Consider the following 27,120-nt stretch of genomic DNA (forward strand, 5'->3'; position numbering starts at 1 on the left):
TTAACGGGTTGATACATGTAAATATGTCTGTTAAGTCATCCTCAATTAGGCTATCCTGTGTTTGCCAGCCTATGCTAGGATATCCTGTGTTGGGTAATACTGCACTAGGCTATCCTGTTTGCCAGCCTGTGTTAGGATATCATGTGTTGGGTAATACTGCACTAGGCTATCCTGTTTGCCAGCCTGTGCTAGGATATCCTGTGTTGGGTAATTCCGCGCGAGGCTACCTTGTTTTAGGCTATCCTGTGTTAGAGAACCCTGTATCAAATGCCGTCACAGGCTGTGGGATAATTCGCAGAGTAGGATGAACAGAGGATGCGTGTGCGTGTAATTGTAACTTGAGTGTTCCCCTTGAGTGTGTTCCTTAAATGTACCTTGAGTGTACCTTCAAATAGTAATCGTGTCAGAAATACTTGCATGATTTGCCGACAGCAAAGTTTTTCAGTGCTAATAGCTAAGTTTCCACTGTTGATAACAAAGTTTCTACTGCTGACAGCAAAGTTTTCCCACTGTCGACAGCAAAGTTTCCTTCTGTCGACAGAAAAGTTTACCCACAGTCGACAGCAAACTTTCCCATGACAGAAGGGTTTACCACCGTTGACAGCAAAGTTTACCACGGTTGACAGCAAACATTTCAAACATTGGATTGTTTTAGTTAAGTCCCCGCCTACAACAATCGATGATTTTTACTTAATCCAACAGTCTACCTTTGTGCCACACTGGCTTAGCGAACTTAGCGTAATGAACTTAGCGATCATTACTCACACTATAAACTTTCTAACCCCGCAGGATTGAGAAGGAGAAGGCAAAGTACCAGCAGGAGGCCCTGGAGTTCTCAGACCAGCTGGAGAAGGTAACTCTCGAGTCTGCGAACTACCACAAGACCATTAAGAGCTTGAGCATCACCATCCAGGAGCTGAACATCAAGATCGAGGAGCTGAACCGCACCATCGTCGACATCACCTCCTCCAAGCAGCGCCTCAGTGTGGTACGTAAACAGAGGGAATGAGAAGGTAGATGGTAAGAGAAGGGAAGGTTGGGGAGGAGAGAGAGAGAGAGAGAGAGAGAGAGAGAGAGAGAGAGAGAGAGAGAGAGAGAGAGAGAGAGAGAGAGAGAGAGAGAGAGAGAGAGAGAGACACAGAGAGAGAGAGAGAGACACAGAGAGAGAGAGAGAGAGAGAGAGAGAGAGAGAGAGAGAGAGAGAGAGAGAGAGAGAGAGAGAGAGAGAGAGAGAGAGAGAGAGAGAGACAGAGAGAGAGAGAGAGAGAGAGAGAGAGAGAGAGAGAGAGAGAGAGAGAGAGAGAGAGAGAGAGAGAGAGAGAGACAGAGAGAGAGAGAGAGAGAGAGAGAGAGAGAGAGAGAGAGAGAGAGAGAGAGAGAGAGAGAGAGAGAGAGAGAGAGAGAGAGAGAGAGAGAGAGAGAGGTGAGGTGGGGAAAAAAGGGGGAGGAAGAGGGAAGAATCATGATAGGGAGGAGACATGGTTAAGAGATAGATGTGGGGGTAACGAATGTTGTGTATAGATTTAGATGTTTATACCTTGTGTTTATCTCAGGAACAGTACAGTAAGGGACACGAACTGTTCCTGAACAAATAGCCTGGATCTCAGAACGGAATGATTGATGATATTCTGGAGAGATAAAAGAATGTTTACACCAACATTGTAACCTTTTGTTTGATTTGTCTGAATGTTTATTTGTAGGCTTTTCAATACATATTATTGCTACTTATATCTATGTAGTCATAGAAGTATTTGTGTGTACGTTTGGAATTATACTACCCTAAAGGGACTACATGTACACCAAACATAACCACATATATACAAAACATAACATGTATAAAAGGACGACCTGTATAACAGGACCACGTGTATTACGGAGCCTCGTGTATAACACACCTCTAAGACATCAGTACAGACATGGTAACCACCTGACACGCAATTCACACCCTTACAGGAGAACGTGGAGCTGACCAAGAGCGTCCAGGAACTGAAGGTCAAGATTGAAGAGGTCAACTACACTCTGCGCTCCAGCGGCAACACCCTGGAGGAATACAGGAGGAAATTCGACGCCGAAGAAGCAGTGAGTATGACGGCAGAGTGTGTAGTGGGAGAGGCCGGCACAGTGTGTAGTGGGAGAGGCCGGCACAGTGTGTAGTGGGAGAGGACGGCACAGTGTGTAGTGGGAGAGGCCGGCACAGTGTGTAGTGGGAGAGGCCGGCACAGTGTGTAGTGGGAGAGGCCGGCACAGTGTGTAGTGGGAGAGGCCGGGACAGTGTGTAGTGGGAGAGGCCGGCACAGTGTGTAGTGGGAGAGGCCGGCACAGTGTGTAGTGGGAGACGCCGACACACTGGGTAGTGGGAGAGTGAGGGAGGGAAGTAGATATGTGCACGAGAATTTGATACTATTCACTTTATATTCCGAAACATTTTAAGCTAAAATACAAACTTAAATATTCCTAGACCAGCTATAGCACACATATGTACTATATTAGGCCTCAAATAGCGTGTATTAGGCCTAGAAAGCTTAGGTTAGCTTAATTTGTCTTTGCAACATAAATAGAAAATGTTTCCCGCTCTGTCCAAATTCAATAGTACCGATTTACACCTCTCTAATTGCACTGCTCGTCGGTACATGTACTATGGTCCTCATCCTTCCTATAAGTACGACCAAAACAAGAGGAAGGGCTATATATATATGAATGATTTAGGGAATATATAAATAGGAGGGAGGCCTCATATGGGCCAATAGGCCTTCTGCAGTTGCTATATTCTCATGCTCTAATGTTGCTATAGTCTCATGTTCTAATGTTGCTATACTCTCATGTTCTAATGTTGCTATATTCTCATGTTCTAATGTTGCTATAGTCTCATGTTCTAATGTTGCTATACTCTCATGTTCTAATGTTGCTATATTCTCATGTTCTAATGTTGCTATATTCTCATGTTCTAATGTTGCTATACTCTCATGTTCTAATGTTGCTATATTCTCATGTTCTAATGTTGCTATATTCTCATGTTCTAATGTTGCTATAGTCTCATGTTCTAATGTTGCTATATTCTCATGTTCTAATGTTGCTATATTCTCATGTTCTAATGTTGCTATAGTCTCATGTTCTAATGTATGAGTTTACAATGACAACAAATCCTTCTGAGGATTACGTTGGCTTTTTCCCTCATAGCGACATCACCTACGAGTTCTAATCTAGTTTGGTCCCTCCCTCAGCGCCGTCGTAAGCTGGAGAGCGAAATCAGCGCCCTCGCCAACGAACTCAATTCTCTCAGGAGGTCCTACGAGGAGGAGTGCGAGCTCCGCATCGACATCGAGCGCAAGTTCAGCAGCGAGTCGGCTCTCGTCCTTCAGTACAAGAGCAAGTACGAGCAGGAGTGTCGCGCTCACCACGAGGACGTCGAGGAGATCAAGTGAGTCTCAGCAGTGGTCTCCTTACAGGTAGACTTTAGTCAGTTTGGTGTGTGGTGTGTGATCATGTATGACAGTTTGGTGGGTGGTGTGTGATCATGTATGACAGTTTGGTGGGTGGTGTGTGATCATGTATGACAGTTTGGTGGGTGGTGTGTGATCATGTATGACAGTTTGGTGGGTGGTGTGTGATCATGTATGACAGTTTGGTGTGTGGTGTGTGATCATGTATGACAGTTTGGTGTGTGGTGTGTGATCATGTATGACAGTTTGGTGTGTGGTGTGTGATCATTTATGACAGTTTGGTGTGTGGTGTGTGTCCATGTATGACAGTTTGGTGTGTGGTGTGTGATCATGTATGACAGTTTGGTGTGTGGTGTGTGATCATGTATGACAGTTTGGTGGGTGGTGTGTGATCATGTATGACAGTTTGGTGGGTGGTGTGTGATCATGTATGACAGTTTGGTGTGTGGTGTGTGATCATGTATGACAGCTTACAATACTGCCATACATAGTCACCCACAATACGACATTTTGAATATCCTTTATAAATACATTTATCACTCACTATACACCACATAACTGCCATCACATACAATGTACATCACACAATAAACCCGCCATCAAACACTCTTGAGTGTTGCATAGCACCCTGGGTGTTGCATAGCACCCTGGGTGTTGCATAGCACCCTGGAAGCACCGGTGTTAACTCGAGTGATGTTGCAGGAAGAAGTTGCACATCAGGATCGTGGAGCTGGAGGAGCATTGCAGCAGTCTCTCGCAGAAGGTCACCGCCCTCGAGAAGCAGAAGAGCCGCCTCTCACAGGAGATCGAGATCATGATCCTTGACCTTGAGAAGGTGAGGCTACGGAGGTGTGGGTCTCAGGGGTGAGGGCAGAGAGAGAGAGAGAGAGAGAGAGAGAGAGAGAGAGAGAGAGAGAGAGAGAGAGAGAGAGAGAGAGAGAGAGAGAGAGAGAGAGAGAGAGAGAGAGATCCTGAAATAAATGAACCTCTAGAGCAGATTTCAGATGAGCTGAAGTAGTATAACAGCTCTTGCTTGCAGTTTCACTAGGTATGTCAATTGACAGCCCTTATGAACCCTAGTCTTAGTTTTAGAGAGAGAGAGAGAGAGAGAGAGAGAGAGAGAGAGAGAGAGAGAAAGAGAGAGAGAGAGAGAGAGAGAGAGAGAGAGAAGAGAGAGAGAGAGAGAGAGAGAGAGAGAGAGAGAGAGAGAGAGAGAGAGAGAGAGAGAGAGAGAGAGAGAGAGAGAGAGACAGAGAGAGAGAGAATGGGGGGGGTGGAAGGAAGGAAGAGTAATAGAAGAAAGGTCTAGATGACAAAAAAAGTATGTAGACAAAATATATATATGAAATATTAGACCAAACACACATATGTGTTGGCTTAAAAGAATCCATGTGCTCCAATCCCGGGTAATATATTATATAATTTATACACGAAACGTTTTCACTCTAATGTCAGGCAGCATTATTAGACTACTGTATCAACAGTACACAGAGGTCCTACAGTACTGTAGTACACACAGAAGCAGTTCCCGTGTCACAGTGGTAAAGCACTCGACTGGCGCTTTGCGAGCGCTTTGGCCTGGGTTCGTATCCTGGCCGGGGAGGATTGACTGGGCGCCAATCCTTAAGTGTAGCCTTTGTTCACCCAGCAGTGAATAGGTACCTGGTTGTTAAACGATTTGGCGGTTCGTATTCCGGGGAAAATTAAGATTAAGAACCTGCCCGAAACGCAATGCGTGCTAGTGGCTTTACAAGGATGTAAGAACTCTTGTATATATACATAAAATATTATATATTTGTACTAATATACTTGTGCTGCAGGCCAACGCCAACCACCGCGAAGTGAAGGCGCGACTGGAAACAGTGGACCGCGAATACAAGACGTTGCTGGTGAAATACGAGGAACTAAACCTGTTGTACGAGCAGACGAGCAGGGACCTCAAGGTGCGTGTGGCTGAGTACAACAAGGTCTCCAGCGAATACTGAGCACGTCAAGGAACTGTATGAGAAGGTCTCCCTCGACTACAAGAAGGTCAATGGTAGGTGACCTCCATTACCTCCAGCATCATCTCTTGTATGTCTGTGTTAGAGTCATCTAGTTCTCCCCCATTAGCTGCTGTTAAAAATGCAACCTTTTCGTCTACCCAGACACCTACGAGCCCAAGCAACCTAACTAACCTATCGAAGCCGACGTATAGAAAACGTCACTATAATATAATTTGTACCAATACATTTCCTGGGGAGCAGTGTTTTTCCCCTCTCCCTCCTGCATAGTTCAACTTTCTTAGATCTGTGAATACAATCCCTCCTGCATAGTTCAACTTTCTTAGATCTGTGAATACAATCCCTCCTGCATAGTTCAACTTTCTTAGATCTGTGAATACAATCCCTCCTGCATAGTTCAACTTTCTTAGATCTGTGAATACAATCCCTCCTGCATAGTTCAACTTTCTTAGATCTGTGAATACAATCCCTCCTGCATAGTTCAACTTTCTTAGATCTGTGAATACAATCCCTCCTGCATAGTTCAACTTTCTTAGATCTGTGAATACAATCCCTCCTGCATAGTTCAACTTTCTTAGATCTGTGAATACAATCCCTCCTGCATAGTTCAACTTTCTTAGATCTGTGAATACAATCCCTCCTGCATAGTTCAACTTTCTTAGATCTGTGAATACAAATAGGTTATTGTTATGCAATCCTCTGTCCAGTGTGGCAGTGAGCTCGAGCAACACCTCACACTAACAAGACCTGGTTGAATTACTTCAGATTAGGTAAATTTATATATTTTTAATAATAATAACTGAATACTTGGGCAGGCTGCTCCTACGCCTGGTTTTCCGCTTTCTGGTAGTCAATATTTGCCTCAGCTAGACCGACTCTTGGGTCCTCGCTTTGTTCATCTTTTAGCACATATCTTGGTATTAGCTACTTGCGGGCTTTTCATGCCCGTGCCACTTTTTCTTATCTGTATGCAAAGGAAAGGAAGGTACTTCACAGGACACTATGGCTATTCATCAATGATGTCCACACTTCTCGAATACTAAAGTACCCCCTTCCATCTCTACGGCTCGACTGAGGTCCTAGTTCCTTCCTTATCCAAAATCTTTCGCCGTTCTTCGTTGCTCATATCTTATGGCTAAGGAATAAATTTTCCTGCAAGATATTAAATTGATTATATTTTGCCTGACACCATACTCCTACAACTGCATCTTAGAGGGTTGATCTAATATCTAACGTGCATAATTTCTTAACTATTTTTTATTTCATGTCCTCTGAACTTGAGGTAAAACTGGGCAAGAAGATGAAGGACTACTTTGGGTCTGCCTCAGTTTATCTAGTACTAACATTTTGTGTATTACTGATCCGAGGTTATCATTAGCTGATTTCCTGAGGAGTTCTAATCACCCATTTCCTGAAGAGTTAATGATATTGCCTATACTACTCTTGGGACCTATTACCACGCCTATTTCAACAATAAGCCATTTGGCAGCAATGAATTCTGTAATAGCCGTTGTTCCATTTAATTAGTTTATGCAAGTCTAACGAGATTTTACATGTAATATTCATTAATTGCTTATTCCAATTAATTAAGAACTCATTTATATATATTTTTTAATTAATGGCCAGTACTAATCCTTGTGGGACGCCACTAGTGTGTGCTCACTTAGTTGTGTTTGCGGGGGTTGAGCTTCGGCTCTTTGGTCCCACCTCTCAACCGTCAATCAACTGGTGTACAGATTCCTGAGCCTTTTGGGCTGTGTGTGTGTGTGTGTATTTACTATTTGTGTCTGCAGAATGAGCTATTAACTCTTGGACCCCGCCTTTTTAATCAATCTATTTTTCCTCTTTTAGACACATATTTTTCCCTAACACACGCACACACATCCCTCAAGAAGCAGCCCGTAGCAGCTGTCTAACTCCCAGGTACCGTTTTTCTGCTAGATGAACAGGAAAATCAGGGTGAAAGAAACTCTTCCCATTTGTTTCAGCCTCCCCCAGGAATCGAACCCAGGTCATTAGGACTACTACCCCGAGCACTGTCCACTCAGCTGTGTGAATGTGTGTGTGTGTGTGTGTGTGTGTGTGTGTGTGTGTGTGTGTGTGTGTGTGTGTGTGTGTGTGTGTGTGTGTGTGTGTGTGTGGTGACAAAGACTGGATCACACTAATGGGCATCACCTTCCTTTGGCAGCTGAGAACAGTGAACTGAAGGGTTCAGTGGGCGACCTGGCTCGCCTCAAGCATGACCTTGAGCAGGAGATCCGTCGCCTGGAAGCTGAGAGGAACGAGCTGGCCAACGCTCTCCACGAGTCTGACAATGTAAGTACTACTCGAAATGCCCACCATTGATAATCCTTCAATATATCATCAAATAAACCTCATTTAGAGAGTTGCATTGAATGGTATTATCCAGTTAGCAAAGGTGTGCACAACGTCTGACCTGTCTCCCGTCTGACCTGTCTCACGTTTGATCTGTCTCCCGTCTGACCTGTCTCACGTCTAACCTGTCTCCCGTCTGACCTGTCTCCCGTCTGACCTGTCTCACATCTGACCTAACCCACGTCTGACCTGTCTCCCGTCTGACCTGTCCCACGTCTGACCTGACCCACGTCTGACCTGACCCACACCTGACCTGTCTCACGTCTGATCTGTCTCCCGTCTGACCTGTCCCACGTCTGACCTGACCCACGTCTGACCTGACACACACCTGACCTGTCTCACGTCTGATCTGTCTCACGTCTGACCTGTCTCCCATCTGACCTGACCCACGTCTGACCTGACCCACGTTTGACCTAACCCACGTCTGACCTGACCCACATCTGACCTGTCTCACATCTGACCTGTCTCACATCTGACCAGTCTCACGTCTGACCTGTCTCCCGTCTGACCTTCAGGCCCGCAAGGAGGAAGAGCACCGCTTCATCAAGATCAGCAACGAATACCAGAGCTACCGCGTGGAAATCGAGAAGCGCCTTCACATCCGCGAGGAGGAGCTCGAGTCCCTCCGGTGAGTACCGTCCTCCTTCTTATCCTCTGCTACCTTGGGGGTACTTGGTCTCCCCGGTACACCAACCTGGTACCTTGGGCACCCAGTTTACGCGGTACCCGGTACCTTATTGGGCACCTAGCGTATTCAATTCCTGTAGCGCCTAGTTAGTATGATGATTGCTGTTCCTGGTGCTAAAGCTACCAGGAACAACCTTTATATATATATATATATATATATATATATATATATATATATATATATATATATATATATTGTTACTTTTCCCCTGAAGTTAGATTAGGTGACCTCTGAACCCAGGGGCCAGGATCAAGCACAACCACATACGAAACCTGTACATCTTTCCCTAATCATGGCGGCTTTGTTTACATTTATTTAATAGCTTGCAAGCTGCGAGTTGTATCTAGAGAGAAAACGATGTGTTGTGTAGCCAGAGAAAACGGTGTGTTGTGAAGCCAGAGAAAACGGTGTGTTGTATAGCCAGAGAAAACGGTGTGTTGTATAGCCAGAGAAAACGGTGTGTTGTGTAGCCAGAGAAAACGGTGTGTTGTGTAGCCAGAAAAAACGGTGAGTTGTGTAGCCAGAGAAAACGGTGTATTGTGTAGCCAGAGAAAACGGTGAGTCCAATAGTCACAGAAAACGGTGTGTTATAAGTCCACAAAGGTATATATAGTCTAAGAAGCCGACAAATACGTCATCTGGCCACCATATTGAAATTCTTGCGGACAGCTTCAGGAGTCAAATATTGTAATAGAATGTAGGCCTCCCCCAAAAAGCCTTATGAACATTAATTTTCGAATTAAAAAAAGTGTGTACAGATGAATATACAGTATATAATTTAGGCATATATAGGGCTTGTATGGGGCCCGGAGAATTACACGAACCACTCATGTGATTCAACGAAAATCTAACGATACCTGCGCATATTTACTTAAAAAGTATGTAAATCAAACCCAAATGGAATATAGGTGAGGGCACACGGTTAGCAGGTGATCATACACACAACGTAACGTGTGTATGAGTTGTTAACGCGTTGTACGTGTTGTTAACGCGTTGTACGTGTTGTTAACGCGTTGTACGTGTTGTTAACGCGTTGTACGTGTTGTTAACGCGTTGTACGTGTTGTTAACGCGTTGTACGTGTTGTTAACGCGTTGTACGTGTTGTTAACGCGTTGTACGTGTTGTTAACGCGTTGTACGTGTTGTTAACGCGTTGTACGTGTTGTTAACGCGTTGTACGTGTTGTTAACGCGTTGTACGTGTTGTTAACGCGTTGTACGTGTTGTTAACGCGTTGTTAACACGATATTTTCACGTGTTAACAACGCAACATCTGGTTAAGTCGTATGTTTGCTGGGAATTAGTGGGCGAGGTGCGCGGTAGATTTTGGCAATGATAAACACCTTGGCCAAACTTTCTCACCAACTGTATATATGTTTTATTGCATATATACACGTGCATATATGTACGATACTGCTTTACCGAATCTACCTCTCTATCTCTTTTCGCATGTGTGTGTGTGTGTGTGTGTGTGTGTGTGTGTGTGTGTGTGTGTGTGTGTGTGTGTGTGTGTGTGTGTGTGTGTGTGTGTGTGAAGAAGCTTGAATGGTCCCCAAGTCAATGGCATCTCTGTCAAAGAGACAGAGACATACAGAGAAAGTGTCTATTCAGGGCGTAAAGTACACAATGTATAACGTATATGCTGTAGCGTACGATAGATCATACCTGTTGTAGAGTGCACAAATGAGTGTGGCGAGAGGGCAGCCAGTCGGACACAGGCCAAGTATGTGTTGAAATTGCATTCTATATTTACTTTCTTGTACGTCATACCACACAACTCCACACACACGCCATTCTCAATGGAGGAGGGGTGGTGGGGGCCCCTTCCTGTCTCCCTGTGATGGGGCACCCATCTCCACTATTGGGGCCCCTCTCCCCACTCTTATTGATGGGGGCCACCACTTTCCAGTCTCTGTCAATTGGGCATCCCTCCCCACTCAAATTTATCAATATGTCCCCTCAGCAATTTGCATGGTTTTTCTGGCTATTCTTGTTTGCACACGCCGATGATTGATAAAGATTAAGCCACCCAAAAGGTGGCACGGGCATGAATAGCCCGTAAGTGGTAGCCCTTTTGAGCCATTACCAGTATCAAGAGCTGATACTGGAGAACTGTGGAGGTGCGACTGCACCCTGCGTGACGGGAGATGTCTCCCGTGTACACACGCCGGCAGCTCCTTCTCTATCATTAAATATATTTTATTATTAGTGGACCACCTCTCTCTCTCTCTCTAGGTAACTATACGATTTTCAACACTTGTATTATCTACAAATTCAGCCTTCGTTCATTTGGGCTCCATTTGTTCATTTGGTGCAAGACTTCTGGGATGGCTTGACAGATTTATATTTTTCTAGTAACACCAATATTTTCGACATCTGCTGATTGTTGCCGCCGGAGGCGGTTAGTTTATTGTGCGCCTCATACTCATCCTGTGAGCGGTAGCGCAAAAAGGATTACAGAGGGCAGAAAAGGTCTTAATCAGACCTGAGCGGAAATGTTTACGTTAAGAGGTTACATGAGGTGACGTGCTCCTACACACAGCCACCAGCAGCACTGGTGCTTCTCACAACCCACAACCTTTAAAGATAAGAATAGCAACGTCTTGCGTATTAGCGGCTTTATTAAATTGCATTTTCCGTAACAATTAACCACTGTATCATGTGCTGTATAATTGTTAATAAAATTATTATTATTATTATAAATTAATTTTATTTAGAGGACATCTCAGTGCCGTGACTCGTTTCCTCGCGTTTTTCTTATCATATTTACATCTAACATTGTGTATTGAACTGTCTTCGACAACTTGGTCTTCCTTTTTCTTTAACTTATTTAAGACTCCTAAAAATTATCAAGTTCTTTCTGACGTGCGTGTATTTACTATTTTTGGGTGCAGAATCAAGCTGTTAGCTCTTGTGTGTGTGTGTGTGTGTGTGTGTGTGTGTGTGTGTGTGTGTGTGTGTGTGTGTGTGTGTGCACGCAACATCCCTACAGAAGAGCCAGTAATTTAAGCCTGTGGTTCCCAGGCAGTAGAACCTCCCACCCGCGGCACCTTCACTCTCATCATTCCCAACGAAGCCAACAGATTCATCACGCAAATTAACAGATACGGAGTATACACATATTCTATATTATATTATATATATATATATATATATATATATATATATATATATATATATATATATATATATATATATATATATATATATATATATATATATATATATATATGTTGGCTCTGTCTACTTATTTCACAAAAACTCCACCGACGGTATTTGAATGCTCTAAATAGGCGCTCTTAATTCCGCATTCAATTTCAATCCTCTTGAATTTATGTGTCAATAAAACCTTGGGATACCGATGGTATCTCTCTGCTTCATCCCCAAATAACTTTTAAAAACTTCTAACCTTCCCCCAAAAAAATTCTCGCGCAAATTTCTCTGACGTTCAAAGCAATGAATTTGGCCAAGCTGTATATCTTGCTGTTAACGTTACTGAAAATTACAATACAAATAATAACAATGATGTTTTAAAAAGGCGCAATCACAATTTTCTGGATAGCTTTTACCAGTGTTATATGTACTATGTAGAGAAATATGTTTATTACATAGTTTGTGTGCAAATCTGGTGGGGCGGGTGAGTGAGAGTGAGAGTGAGAGAGAGAGAGAGAGAGAGAGAGAGAGAGAGAGAGAGAGAGAGAGAGAGAGAGAGAGAGAGAGAGAGAGAGAGAGAGACAACATATACCCGAGTATGACGAACGCAAAGGCGGAAATATACTTGGATAAAAGAGGTGATGGTTCATATAAGAGTAAGAGGAGGGTGTTACCACTGAGGTGTGAAGAGTGGCCGCACAGTGGGCAGCGATCTCGGGCAGGTTACTTGCTACACAACACACACATAGTTGCCTGCCGGAACTAGGTGGCCAAACCTGATGCCTCACACTTGCCAAGTTCCTGTGCGTTTTTATTCAATAGGTATGAACGTGTGTGTGTGTGTGTGTGTGTGTGTGCGCGTGTGTGTGAGTGTGTGCGTGTGTGAGTGTGCTGCTGCTGTTATTCCTGCTGTGTCTGCTGCCGCTCTCGTTACGTCTCGTGAACAAATTCTTATGCTCGTCTCTTAATTATTTCTCCACTAAATTGTCTTTCTTCGTGTTTGGTTAGTAGATATTAGGTACCTGGGTGCGGGTACCTGGGTGCGGGTAGCGGGTATCAGATAGCTGACTGCGGTACCCAATAAAAGCTTGGCAGCCGGTTTGATTACGGAGCTGCGGGGGCGGAGGAAACTTGGACTAGCGTCAAGTGCTACCACGAACTAGGTCAAGCCAGGGAGAGGTAACAGGTCATCGTACTACCAGACATGTCACAGGTCATCATACAGGATGAGCCATATATCTAAATATCAACGGATCACTCAATAGCAGCCATATAGATATAACTATTGCTAGTCGTAGATTCCATCCCTGGAAACACAAACCGTAACTGACCCTTTTCTCCGCTTGTAACAACTTGAAATAAAGTTGTTACATCTTGGCTTAACGTGTTTTTGACGTATTAGAACGTTGTTATAACTTGTTATATTGGTTCTTATAACTTGTTAGGTGTTAAATCTTGTTCAAACGTTGTAGCAACGTCGTAGTTTCGCTGTGTGTTTGGCGGGTAGTTCCCCACCTGCTGATGTCGCTCTCACAAGTGTACACAGCACTTCGTCAGGGAGGAACTACTCAAGATACCGTTGAGCGCGATGCAGTGAATGTGGACGAGTCCAAGAATTTAGAGACGCCTCAATTACCAATGTCTTAAGAAATATCCAAGTGTTTTATCCTCGGTAACATATTACTGAAAATCCCAGCCAAGTATCCCAAGTTTGCCGAGTGTAAACAGTTTCCTCTCCCCGCAAGTGTCTTATTTCCTTCCCTCATGACAACACTCATTAACTACAGTACTGTAATTAGACCCGAAACAATGGGGGTAAATAGGATAAGTTTAGATTCAGGAAAGACCTGGGTAAATACTGGTTTGGAAACAGGGTTGTTGTCGTATGGAACAAATTACCGGGTTACATAATAGTCAAGGGACCATTGGGTGTTTCAAGCGTAGGTGAGACACATTTGAATGCGTTTGGTGTGGATATAAATAGGAGCTGCTTCGTATGAATTCAATAGACCTATTGAAATTCCTTTATTCATATTTTCTAGACACTTTGTCACGAAGCTGAGGCAAGCCTAATGTTGAGGTACGTTCCTGAACCCTTTATGTAACTAAGGTAAAGTTAGGCTTTGTGAGAGGTGAGCAGTGAACTTCCTTACATTTCTTCGACTCATTTGTGTGTTCTGAGGGGGTTGGGGGGGGGGGTGGAGTGTAAGTGAGAGCCAGAGGTGTTTGGGGGTTGAGGTGGGGGTGGGTTTGGGGGTGTCACCTTGGCAGACGACCTAGTGTAAAGTTACAACACACCAGGCGTTTTGGTGTGGGGTGTGGTGGGGAGGGATGGGGTGATGTGGGGTGGGGTGTGGTGGGGAGGGCTGGGGGTGGTGTGGGGTGTGGTGGGGAGGGATGGGGTGATGTGGGGTGGGGTGTGGTGGGGAGGGCTGGGGGTGGTGTGGGGTGTGGTGGGGAGGGATGGGGGTGGTGTTGGGTGGGGTGTGGGGTGGGATGGGGTGGTGGTGTGGTTGTCGTCTTAAGTGCAAGGTGAGGTGACACAACCATATCACCTGTGCTCAATCACCCACGTCAACCTGTATAAGAATACCTTCAACAAATTTAGCAGCAACGTTTTTCATATGTTGTTGTTGCAAGCTCACCAAGCCCCATTACAGCTCCGGGCCAAGAGATAAGGGGTGAGAGTCAAGAGATAAGGGGTGAGAGTCAAGAGGAAGGGGTGAGAGTCAAGAGGAAGGAGTGAGAGTCAAGAGGAAGGGGTGAGAGTCAAGAGGAAGGAGTGAGAGTCAAGAGGAAGGGGTGAGAGTCAAGAGGAAGGAGTGAGAGTCAAGAAGAAGGAGTGAGAGTCAAGAGGAAGGGGTGAGAGTCAAGAGGAAGGGGTGAGAGTCAAGAGGAAGGGGTGAGAGTCAAGAGGAAGGGGTGAGAGTCAAGAGGAAGGGGTGAGAGTCAAGAGGAAGGGGTGAGAGTCAAGAGGAAGGGGTGAGAGTCAAGAGGAAGGGGTGAGAGTCAAGAGGAAGGGGTGAGAGTCAAGAGGAAGGGGTGAGAGTCAAGAGGAAGGGGTGAGAGTCAAGAGGAAGGGGTGAGAGTCAAGAGGAAGGGGTGAGAGTCAAGAGGAAGGGGTGAGAGTCAAGAGGAATGGGTGAGAGTCAAGAGGAAGGGGTGAGAGTCAAGAGGAAGGGGTAAGAGTCAAGAGGAAGGGGTGAGAGTCAAGAGGAATGGGTAAGAGTGGAATAGGGAGTGTTCTCAATTTGAGTTTTTCACACTCTACCCAACCACTTGCACGGGTTGGTAGTTGCGACGTCCTTGCTTCTTGCAGGGTTGGCGTCCGAGCCCCGACTTTAGCAAGTGGCTTGCGTGATACAGAGGAATCTGTCCGTATAACCCTTTGAAGTGCTCATGTCCCGTCTCGAATGTTGGCAGAGTTGGACATGGTGTGACACAGTCAGACCAGCAGGCTCACAGTCTGCTGCCTCAGGGCTGTCTATCTGCCGGCAGCCAAGTGGTCCTATGTATAGGACCACTTGGGATATACACCAGGTACACAAAAGAAAAGATGGTGTAACGCATACTACACTCGTATGATAACAGTCACAACCTTAACCCACCAGTCATCACCAGTCATCAACACCAGTCATCAACGCCAGTCATCAACACCAGTCATCAACGCCAGTCATCAACACCAGTCATCAACACCAGTTATCAACACCAGTCATCAACACCAGTCATCAACGCCAGTCATCAACGCCAGTCATCAACGCCAGTCATCAACACCAGTCATCAAGACCAGTCATCAACGCCAGTTATCAACACCAGTCATCAACACCAGTCATCAACGCCAGTCATCAACACCAGTCATCAACACCAGTCATCAACACCAGTTATCAACACCAGTCATCAACGCCAGCCATCAACGCCAGTCATCAACGCCAGTCATCAACACCAGTCATCAAGACCAGTCATCAACGCCAGTCATCAACGCCAGTCATCAACACCAGTCATCAACGCCAGTCATCAACACCAGTCATCAACACCAGTTATCAACACCAGTCATCAACACCAGTCATCAACGCCAGTCATCAACGCCAGTCATCAACGCCAGTCATCAAGACCAGTCATCAAGACCAGTCATCAACGCCAGTCATCAACACCAGTCATCAACGCCAGTCATCAACGCCAGTCATCAACGCCAGTCATCAACGCCAGTCATCAACACCAGTCATCAACACCAGTCATCAACGCCAGTCATCAACGCCACTAGTCACAGGTACCTGTTACTCTGCTCTCCCTGTAGTCAGAGGTATCTTAAATAAACCGCTGTCAGTGCTTTTCCTGACTGGCGTGTATCACAGCTACAATAGACCCTGAAGGTCCTATTGAAGCATACCCACTTGCATCATTTATCAATTCATTTATCTGCACGTGAGCATCAATTCAAGACTGTCTGGGGCTGGACGGTAGAGCGACGGTCTTGCTTCATGCAGGTCGGCGTTCAATCCCCGACCGTCCAAGTGGTTGGACACCATTCCTTCTCTCACCCCGTCCCATCCCAAATCCTTATCCTAATCCCCTCCAAGTGCTATACTGGCGTAATGGCTTGGAGCTTTCTTCTGATAATTCCCCTCAAGACTGTCTTGAAATTTTAAATTTAGTTGAAAATTCTATTGTTTAAGTCCTAAGTGGTTTGAGTCATGTATATTGAAACATATACCGTTTTTTGCTGGGGGATACGACGCATCTTTTTGGTCCCCACGACCCAAATATATATATATATATATATATATATATATATATATATATATATATATATATATATATATATATATATATATGCATATATATATATATATATATATATTTATATATATATATATATATATATATATATATGTCGTACCTAATAGCCAGAACGCACTTCTCAGCCTACTATTCAAGGCCCGATTTGCCTAATAAGCCAAGTTTTCATGAATTAATGTTTTTTCGTCTACCTAACCTACCTAACCTAACCTAACCTAGCTTTTTTTGGCTACCTAACCTAACCTTACCTATAAATATAGGTTAGGTTAGGTTAGGTAGGGTTGGTTAGGTTCGGTCATATATCTACGTTAATTTTAACTCCAATAAAAAAAAATTGACCTCATACATAGATGAAAAGGGTTGCTTTATCATTTCATAAGAAAAAAATTATAGTAAATATATTAATTCAGGAAAACTTGGCTTATTAGGCAAATCGGGCCTTGAATAGTAGGCTGAGAAGTGAGTTCTGGCTACTAGGTACGACATATATATATATATATATATATATATATATATATATATATATATATATATATATATATATATATATGTCGTACCTAGTAGCCAGAACGCACTTCTCGGCCTACTATGCAAGGCCCGATTTGCCTAATAAGCCAAGTTTTCCTGAAATAATATATTTTCTCTAATTTTTTTCTTATGAAATGATAAACCTACCCATTTCATTATGTATGAGGTCAATTTTTTTTTATTGGAGTTAAAATTAACGTAGATATATGACCGAACCTAACCAACCCTACCTAACCTAACCTAACCTATCTTTATAGGTTAGGTTAGGTTAGGTAGCCGAAAAAGTTAGGGTAGGTTAGGTTAGGTAGGTTAGGTAGTTGAAAAAATATTAATTCATGAAAATTTGGCTTATTAGGCAAATCGGGCCTTGTATAGTAGGCTGAGAAGTGCGTTCTGGCTACTAGGTACGACATATATATATATATATATATATATATATATATATATATATATATATATATATATATATATATATATATATACATACATATTTATGATCGATGTTCCCTTCGGGAATCTTAATTTTAAGATGAATAGGAAAACCAGGGATATACTGAACATCTTTTTTCAGATTCTTTACTTTAAAATGCATAACGTTTCGAATACTTCTCGTATTCATCATCAGATCTCGTATTCATCATCAATCATCAGATGATTGTGATTTCTGTTTTTTCTTTTAGATCTGATGATGAATACGAGAAGTATTCGAAACGTTATGCATTTTAAAGTAAAGAATCTGAAACAAGATGTTCAGTATATCCCTGGTTTTCCTATTCATCTTAAAATTATATATATATATATATATATATATATATATATATATATATATATATATATATATATATATATATATATATATATATATATATATATATATATATATATATATATATATATATATCATGTTTGCCCCTAAAAAGCCTCTTGACAATCACTCAATAAATGTTTTATGAAACATACTAAAAAAAAAATCCCAAAACAGCCTAAAAAAAATCGGCGCGTCCAATACGCCAGCAAACAAGGTACTTTAGAATTCGGTAATTTTATAATAAATACTACATGTTTAAACGATCAAGTGAGCAGATTACGGTGTACAGGTGAGCGGCTGTCTTCATCAAAGGAGCGAGGTGGCAGAAGGCGCTGTCAACCATGTTGTTGATGGGGCGGCCCGGGCTGGCTGGCTCCCTACCTCACTCCCTGGGGTGGGGGGAAGCCGGCAGGTGAATCTTGGGGAGTGGGAGTGAGGGAGGGGGGGGGAAGGGGGAGGAGGGGGGAGGGGAAGAGGGTGCGACATTAGATAATTGCAGGAAAGACAGGGCTCGAATGCCTATTTTCTTTAAAAAATCCAGTAAGTTTCCCCCAATAGGTTTCCCAAGTGTATTGTTGCATGCTATATGCCTGTCTTAAAGGTATCCGCAAACTTGTCTTCAGAATGGTTGATCACGACAGGTGAGAGGGACGCCAGAGTGAGACCAAGAGGGCGTGACCCTCCCAGTTATGCCAACCCCCCCTTCTGCCCCACAGTACGTAGTGCAGGGGGAGAGAGGAAGCTGTGATTGGTTGAAGGTAGCAATACAACACCCCCCTCCCCCCCTCCCCCAGCGAGGTCTGGCGCCTGACATGCCTCTAGTGGAGGCGGGGGAGGCCTCATACCACCTCCACCCTGCCAAAAAGCTTCTCCACCCACTACCAGTGACCAGCGTGGACTGTGACCATAAGCTAGCAGGACACACCGCAGTCCGGAGGGCGGCGGTGGGCGGTGCTCACAGCTGACAACTTGGGCTCCACAAAGCCCGTACTTGAGCTCCCGAAGCGGCTACAGCGGCCGAGAACACAAAGGGATCAGGTCCACCACGCCTCATTGGACAGAAGTGTATCCCAAATTTAGCGACCAGCCGGAATCTAGGGGAGATGGGAGACAACGTGGTGGACTACGCGGAGGAGCCGCCCTCTATTGAGATAACACCAGCAGACGGCGGTGGCGCGCCGGCGACCCTGTCAGAGAAATTATTAGAAGTCGAGAAAAAGGAGCGGAAAGCCCGACGGAGGCGACCGGGGTCATTTTGGAAGAAGCCTCCTACTTTTGTTTATGCAAACAATTTTGGTTTTGGAGTGCAAAGTTATCAGCCTATGATAGATTATCTGGACGCGAAGGACGGTGGAGAGAAGGTAAACAAAGACGATGTACATCTTCCGTCGCTGGAGGAGCGGTGCATGAGGCAGCACGCGTCCGACAAGCCCTTCAAGTGGTATAAAAACCGGGATATTGACAGATACATTGACAAGGGGGAGAAAATCCGCACGCAGATCAGGCAGAACGATGCTGTTGGTGTGAGCAACGTACTCAGGCGCACACACACCAACTGGTCTATGACAAGGAAGTGGGTTCAACTAGTCAAGAATTCGTACGTTGTCGACTATCGTAAATTACACAAAAAAGCGTCAGAGTTTGAAGATACGGACTACCGCTCGCCAACACCAATCAAGGTCGTGGACTACAGGGAACTCACGCCAAAACCTCGCTACCTCGACGATTTATCCTCCGAGTTTGCCAGTGTAGTGAGAACACTCGCCCAGAGCAGGAAGGAGCACGAGGAGAAGATGGCGGAACGCCGGGAGAAGCTCAACATATTAGACAACAAATTTGAGAGTACAGTCGATCATATTAATGAGCAAATGAGGCGTATCAATCAACGCGCTGACCAGTTTTCTACCGCCTCTTACGACCCACGGCGAATTGACATGAGTGACCGCGAACAGGCTCTTCGGAATAGGATACGCCGTCAAGAGGAGCTGAGAGCTATGACGGAATGCGTGAACGATCTAACGGATATGGACAGTGCCAGGAACACACTGCGCACCAGCTTGCGCAACCTGGACGATGAGGTGCTTGGCCTCAGTCACCGCGTAGACGACATGAGGCAGCTCCACTCGACAGAGCGCCAGCTGAATATTGACAACGAAGTTGAACTCGACATGTTGAGGGCACAACTTGCTGCTCGGAGGAGTCATTCTCGAGCTCGCTCCATCGTTCTGGATGAAGATGACGAGTACGATGAAATAATAAGTTGCAGGAAGCCGAAGCAGGCGATACTCTTGCCGAGGCGCGAGAGAGTGACCACCAAGCCCAGGGAGCCACTCCTGCGGGAGGAAGTGATCTCGGACGTGTATGCTCGTGTCCTCAACAAAGCCGGGGAACTGGGGACTCGAACTAGTGAACAGCGAAGGATCAACAGTCGAGCACGCTTCGTTAACGTGTTCAAACCTCGTCCCGACACGGCCGACCGCGAGTTACTGGTGCCTCCCTCCCGCACAGAGATGAACATCGACTACATGGCCAAGACTCTGGCTACTAAAGGCACGTGTCAACGTCGCTACGACATCGACGTTGAAGTGGACGCTCCTCGCTCCAGCATCAACACCAACGCATTCAAGGACTACTGTGAGCTGAGAGCCAGGAAGCCCATCGAGGAGCACCCATCCCTGAGCAACCGCGTCAGGTATGCCACCATCCGCGCCCGCGCTAGGAGCACCCTGCTAGGCTACTAGACCACGCTACTGCCCGTCACAGAAACCAATTTTCACAGACGCCTCCTTCTCGCCAATGATGTGGAAAATCCTGCTGCACGCTACCACCTGACAACACTTGTTTCCCCCTTTGAGAGAGCACCAAGACAAACACCCCCCCACAGGAACCATCTCCCAAAAGTTCGCTCAAAACTCCAAGTTTCTGAAAAGCAAAACACAAGAAGATGCCCTCCGGACAAATCAAATTCTCCCACAACACGTGCATATATATGTGTTGCCGACAGAAACACCTGTGAGCGAAGCCGTGGCTGAAGATAACACCAGTGGGAAAAATAGCCTGGGGCCGGCAGTGCGAGAGATGTGGGGGGGTAGGGGGTTAGTGCCTGTGTGGAGACCGGCCACGTAGAGCTCCTCATATGGAGGGACTCGTCGCCACCAGTCTAGCCAGTGTTCTCTCCTGCTCTGTTGTCAGAACGAACTTAATACAACAATACGAGTAACCGACGAAGTTTTTCGAAGTATTTCTGTTTCATTTTTACGATACTCTTGTTTAAGATTTATTTACTTTCCCGCGCGTTCCAACATTATATTACAAATGTAATGTTCTAAAAAGACCGCCACTATTTTATGTTTATACAATAATACTCGGTATTCATATTTCAGTATATTATCTATCCATTTTTATTTATTTGTGTATTTACTTTTGTTCACGCATTATATCATTATACAGTGATATATAAATAAAGAATGATAAAAACAGAATTTTGTGTGTGACTCAGATACCTCCAGTCCCCAGGCGCCCTCTGCTCTGGCTAGTGGCGCCTCTCTCTCTCTCTCTCTCTGTAACCCTCTCTCTCTCTCTCTCTCTGTAACCCTCTCTCTCTCTCTCTCTCTCTGTAACCCTCTCTCTCTCTCTCTCTCTCTGTAACCCTCTCTCTCTCTCTCTCTCTGTAACCCTCTCTCTCTCTCTCTCTCTCTGTACCCTCTCTCTCTCTCTCTCTCTCTCTCTGTACCCCTCTCTCTCTCTTTCTCTCTCTCTGTACCCTCTCTCTCTCTCTCTCTCTCTCTCTCTCTCTCTCTCTCTCTCTCTCTCTCTGTACATCTCTCTCTCTCTCTCTCTCTCTCTGTACCTCTCTCTCTCTGTACCTCTCTCTCTCTCTCTCTCTCTCTCTCTCTCTCTCTGTACCTCTCTCTCTCTGTATCTTTTTCCTCTCTCTACAGCTTTATCCTCCCCCTCTCTCTCTTTCTCTTACTCTCTTAGTCTTTCTACATCTCTCAATATCTTTCTCTCACACATTCACCTTCTCACAGTGACTCTCATTTCTCACTATCTTGAACAACCTCAACAAAAAACAATATTACATATATTACTTGATGCCTTCAAAGTATAAGAAAATAATCTTGATATTACCTATAACCAAAATGTGTACATTCTTCTCATATCAGCCAAGGTCGAGCCAGCCTCGCTGTGCCAAGCGTGAACGAGAAAATGTAAGACAATGGAGCAATGGTATTGTTAACACAGAAGAAATTGGTCAGTGTGTGGGTGTGGTGGGGGTGTATTTTTGTACATAATATATATGCTTAGGTATATAAAAGGACTGTCTAGGAACACTGTCACTCGTCATATGATGAACGTCCACCCCACACACACACACTACACCAATCCCCAATCCCCACACCAATCCCTAATCAGTTCAACAAACCAAACACCACCCATCCCACACATCAACACCTTCCCTCCCCCCCCCCCTCGTTACAAATTAGTCAACATTTGCTAGTTGGGAGTCGTGTTGGTTACACAATTAAGACTTGCTTTAATTGAAAGTCTTGGGTTTCAACGTCTGTTTAGTGACTTGGCAACCTGCCTGCTTTTCTCTCTCTCTCTCTCTCTCTCTCTCTCTCTCTCTCTCTCTCTCTCTCTCTCTCTCTCTCTCTCTCTCTCTCTCTCTCTCTCTCTGCGTCTCTGCTCCCATTTAACAGTGGTCACTACCAGTAGGTAAGTGACTTATTGCCCATTATATATATATATGATTCATCATTAGCATATTATAATCTTCTGAGCACTGTGTCACTGTAGTGTGGTGACATGTTCACCTGTCACAGAAATAGAGTACAGTGACATGTTGATGAGTACTGCGTCACTGAAGTATATAGTGACATGTTTATGTGAGTACTACCTCACTGAAGTATAGTGACACGTTATCAAAGTACTATACCACTGTGCTATAACTCAGAGCACACGGACTCCGCAGATAAATTTCAAAGGAAAGCGAAGCGTGTCTAGGAGACAGCCTTCATCAACCCTTCGTGTCTGTGGATACCAAGTTCTAACACCGTAATATCTGCACCAGTAATCAGCAACACTAATGACTAACCCCTCACCGGGGGTTATTGCAAGAATTATCTTGCAATGATTACATTGCAAGATAATCGCCAACGGTGTACGAAAATACTCGATATCAAAGACTAAGTGTAGAGTTAGGAAAGGCCTGGATAAATACGGGTTTGAAAATCATGGGTTGTTGATTTATGTTACACAACAGACGTGAGATCGCTGGGGGGTGTTTCAAGTGTAGGTTAGACACATGTATAAATGAGTTTGGGTGGCTATAAATAGGAGATGCCTCGTATGGTCCAATAAGCCTTATGTATAGTTTCTTGAATTTATCAGATTAAATTCATAATAATGTTCTTATGTTCCTAAAATATATATTATTCGTGAAAGAAGGGATATATATATATATTGTTGAAAATGACCGAAAAGTTAAGATTAATAATTCCAACACGAATCTTCTCAATAGTCTTAGTTTACACGAGTGTAAACTAAATCTTTGGAAATGTAATAAGAATTACGAAACGCGTTCAGGCGTCAGACCAAGAATAAAAATGAATTTTGTAGAATTGATATGTCAGTTACCCTCGAGAGTGAAGAGAAATATAAGACATATTGAGAAAATTCGTGTTAGAATTATCAATCGTACCTTTTCGGTCATCTTCAACAACATTATATACATATATATATATATATATATATATATATATATATATATATATATATATATATATATATATATATATATATATATATATATATATATATATATATGAGGGTAATGAGAGCCTCTTGGACAGAGGGTATGTGTCCAGTGCAGTGTAGCCAGATCACTGACCTACACCAGCCAAGACACCCACTAACTCACACCTTCGTTATCAACATAATATTATTTATTCCACTATATCAGCAGCCGAGTGTACAGGACCAAGGCCAAAGGAGACCTACTGTTAAGAAAAGGGAGTACAACACGCTCCTAAACTTGTATCATATCTGAAGTGGGAAATTTGGCGGGCGTGGGGGTTCACCAGTGTCAAGTCCTGAGCTTTTTTGGTACAGTGTGTGTGTGTGTGTGTGTGTGTGTGTGTGTGTGTGTGTGTGTGTGTGTGTGTGTGTGTGTGTGTGTGTGTGTGTGTGTGTGCGTGCGTCTCCGCACACACACACCCACAAAAAGTTAAAAAAAACTACTGAAGGGAAGGGAAGTCTTAGGAGAAAACGTCAAACCATTACGAGACTATATAGCACTGGGAAGGGGTCAGAATAAGGATTTGAGATGGGATGGGGGGGGGGGAAGGAATGGTGCCCAACCACTTGTGGACGGTCGGGGATTGAACGCCGACCCGCATGAAGCGAGACCGTTGCTCTACCGTCCAGCCCAAGTGGTTGGGTAAACATTTACAGAGTGGTAGACGGTTGGGCGTGCCAGGGGGGGGGGAGCGCCAGAGACTAATCACGTTTCTGGCACACTGCCATCACGGAACATCCACCAGGAACCCGATCTAACTACTACAGTACTCTACTCACTCTACACACCCAGACTACGGGCTCACCATAGCCCGTGCTACTTGGAACTTTTTGTTCCAAGTAGCGAATCTTAAACAAGAAACAACACACCCCTCAATACCACTTCCAATACCTCCGCCCTCAATACCACTTCCGGCCTAACAGCTCAATTCGCAAGTCTCCTGACTTGACATTTGCCTAACAAGCCGATCTGAACCTCCTGCCATGATCAAGATAATTAATATTTTTGATGAAGCTTTACCAAAATAATTCACGAAAATTCTGCTATCACTTAATAAGCAAATTTGAGAATTAAATAAATAATATTTTGATTCGTTATACGTAAAAGAATCAAGACACGAGGCAAGTGTTATATTATTAACAGCTGAACCACCCAGTTACACTTCGGGAACTCCTTGAACGTCTACGTGGGTGAGATGTCCCCATGGAGGGTGTCTGGTGGGTGAGATGTCCCCATGGAGGGTGTCTGGTGGGTGAGATGTCCCCATGGAGGGTGTCTGGTGGGTGAGATGTCCCCATGGAGGGTGTCTGGTGGGTGAGATGTCCCCATGGAGGGTGTCTGGTGGGTGAGATGTTAAAAAAAAAATATGATATACCTAAATTACTTCATGTGTTTTTACCATTTGTGCCTGCCGGATCGAGCTGTTAGCTCTTGGACCCCGCCTTTCTAACCGCCGGTTGTCTTACGTATTAACTCTCGACCTAATATCCGCTATCATATATATATATATATATATATATATATATATATATATATATATATATAAATATATATATATATATATATATATATATATATATATATATATATATATATATATATATATATTCCTCTGTAACACACAAACACACACACACACGCTGAAGGAATGGTCGAACAAATGGTTGTTAGAGTTTAACCCAACCAAATGTAATGTAATGAAGATAGGTGTAGGGAGCAGGAGGCCAGATACAAGGTATCATCTGGGAGAGGAAATTCTTCAGGAGTCAGAGAAGGAAAAAGACTTGGGGGTTGATATCACGCCAGACCTGTCTCCTGCAGCACATATCAAGCGGATAACATCAGCGGCATATGCCAGGCTGGCCAACATACGAACGGCATTCAGAAACTTGTGTAAAGAATCATTCAGAACTTTGTATACCACATATGTCAGGCCAATCCTGGAGTATGCAGCCCCAGCATGGAGTCCATATCTAGTCAAGGATAAGACTAAACTGGAAAAGGTTCAAAGGTTTGCCACCAGACTAGTACCCGAGCTGAGAGGTATGAGCTACGAGGAGAGACTACGGGAATTAAACCTCACTTCGCTGGAAGACAGAAGAGTTAGGGGGGACATGATCACCACATTCAAGATTCTGAAGGGGATTGATAGGGTAGATAAAGACAGTCTATTTAACACAAGGGGAACACGCACAAGGGGACACAGGTGGAAACTGAGTGCCCAAATGAGCCACAGAGATATTAGAAAGAACTTTTTTAGTGTCAGAGTGGTTGACAAATGGAATGCATTAGGGGGTGATGTGGTGGAGGCTCACTCCATACACAGCTTCAAGTGTAGATATGACAGAGCCCGATAGGCTCAGGAATCTGTACACCTGTTGATTGACGGTTGAGAGGCGGGACCAAAGAGCCAGAGCTCAACCCCCGCAAACACAACTAGGTGAGTACAACTAGGTGAGTACACACACACACACGGAGCCTCGCGGTTGAGTGGACAGCGCTGGGGGGGGGGGGGTCTTAGTCCTTAGGACCCGGGTTCGATTCCCGGCAAAGGTGGAAACAAATGGGCAAAGTTTCTGTCACTCTGATTATCCTGGTCACCTAGCAGTAAATAGGTACCGTGGAGTTAGATAGCTGCTACGGGCTGCTTCTTGGGGATGTGTGTGTGTATATGTGTGTGTGTGTGTGTGTGTGTGTGTGTGTGTGTGTGAAGTCTATACAACAGTAAATATAAACTGGTCATAATTGCATATGGACCATGCTGGCCATATAGTGGCCCAATGCCCAATATAGCACCAAGAAACATTTGGTCAGCAGCCGCTGCAGGCCGGGACAAAAAGAAGCGTGAGTAGAGGTCTATATTAAGCGTGAGTGCTGGTTATGCTTGCCAGAGTGTGGGTGAGGCCAGGCCGCCACACTTCCTGGTGGACACAAGCACTTTGCATTGCTCGCCCAGGGGCCCCCGCGCCTTAAACCCCGCCATTGGCGGTCAGGAGGCAGCTCCAAGTGTCACTCTATCTCTGCAGCATCACTCTATATCTGCAGCATCATTGCATATCTGAAGCATCGTTGTATATCTGAAGCATCACTGTATATCTGAAGCATCATTGTATATCTGCAGCATCGCTATATATCTGAATATCACTGTATATCTGCAACATCACCGTATATCTGCAACATCATTGTATATCTGCAGCATCACCATATATCTGAAGCATCGTTGTATATCTGAAACATCATTGCATATCTGAAGCATCATTGTATATCTGCAGCATCGCTATATATCTGAATATCACTGTATATTTACAACATCATTGTATATCTGCAACATCATTGTATATCTGAAGATCACTGTATATCTGCAACATCATTGTATATCTGAAGATCACTGTATCATCAGTGATACTGCATCTTATACGCAGCATCACTGAATATATGATGCATCGTGGTGTATATTTCAATCATCACTATATTTGAAGTATCACTAAACTGGCCATATCTCTAGTCCCAGCCTATTGATCTGGTCCG

General features: G+C 44.3%; 2 protein-coding genes across 2 annotated transcripts in view; both read left to right on the forward strand.

Moving 5' to 3' along the window:
• Window positions 1-27,120, forward strand: part of LOC123762106 (paramyosin, long form) — a 65,620-nt gene that overhangs the window by 30,585 nt on the left and 7,915 nt on the right. Inside the window, 8 exon segments of the mRNA XM_045748423.2 lie at window positions 790-988; window positions 1,954-2,079; window positions 3,222-3,418; window positions 4,143-4,275; window positions 5,261-5,422; window positions 5,424-5,478; window positions 7,632-7,759; window positions 8,335-8,447. Coding sequence (XP_045604379.1) covers window positions 790-988; window positions 1,954-2,079; window positions 3,222-3,418; window positions 4,143-4,275; window positions 5,261-5,422; window positions 5,424-5,478; window positions 7,632-7,759; window positions 8,335-8,447 — 1,113 coding nt within the window.
• LOC123762107 (paramyosin, short form) lies at window positions 18,660-21,274 on the forward strand. Its single transcript, XM_045748425.2, has one exon. The coding sequence runs from the start codon at window positions 18,896-18,898 to the stop codon at window positions 20,531-20,533; it is 1,638 nt and encodes a 545-aa protein (XP_045604381.1). The 5' UTR covers window positions 18,660-18,895; the 3' UTR covers window positions 20,534-21,274.

This window comes from Procambarus clarkii, chromosome 34 (genome assembly GCF_040958095.1).
Source record: "Procambarus clarkii isolate CNS0578487 chromosome 34, FALCON_Pclarkii_2.0, whole genome shotgun sequence".
Taxonomy (NCBI): domain Eukaryota; kingdom Metazoa; phylum Arthropoda; class Malacostraca; order Decapoda; family Cambaridae; genus Procambarus; species Procambarus clarkii.

Bases quoted from the DNA above. Each gene is read 5' to 3' on its own strand.
- LOC123762107 (XM_045748425.2), top strand. From the start codon at position 18,896: ATGGGAGACAACGTGGTGGACTACGCGGAGGAGCCGCCCTCTATTGAG.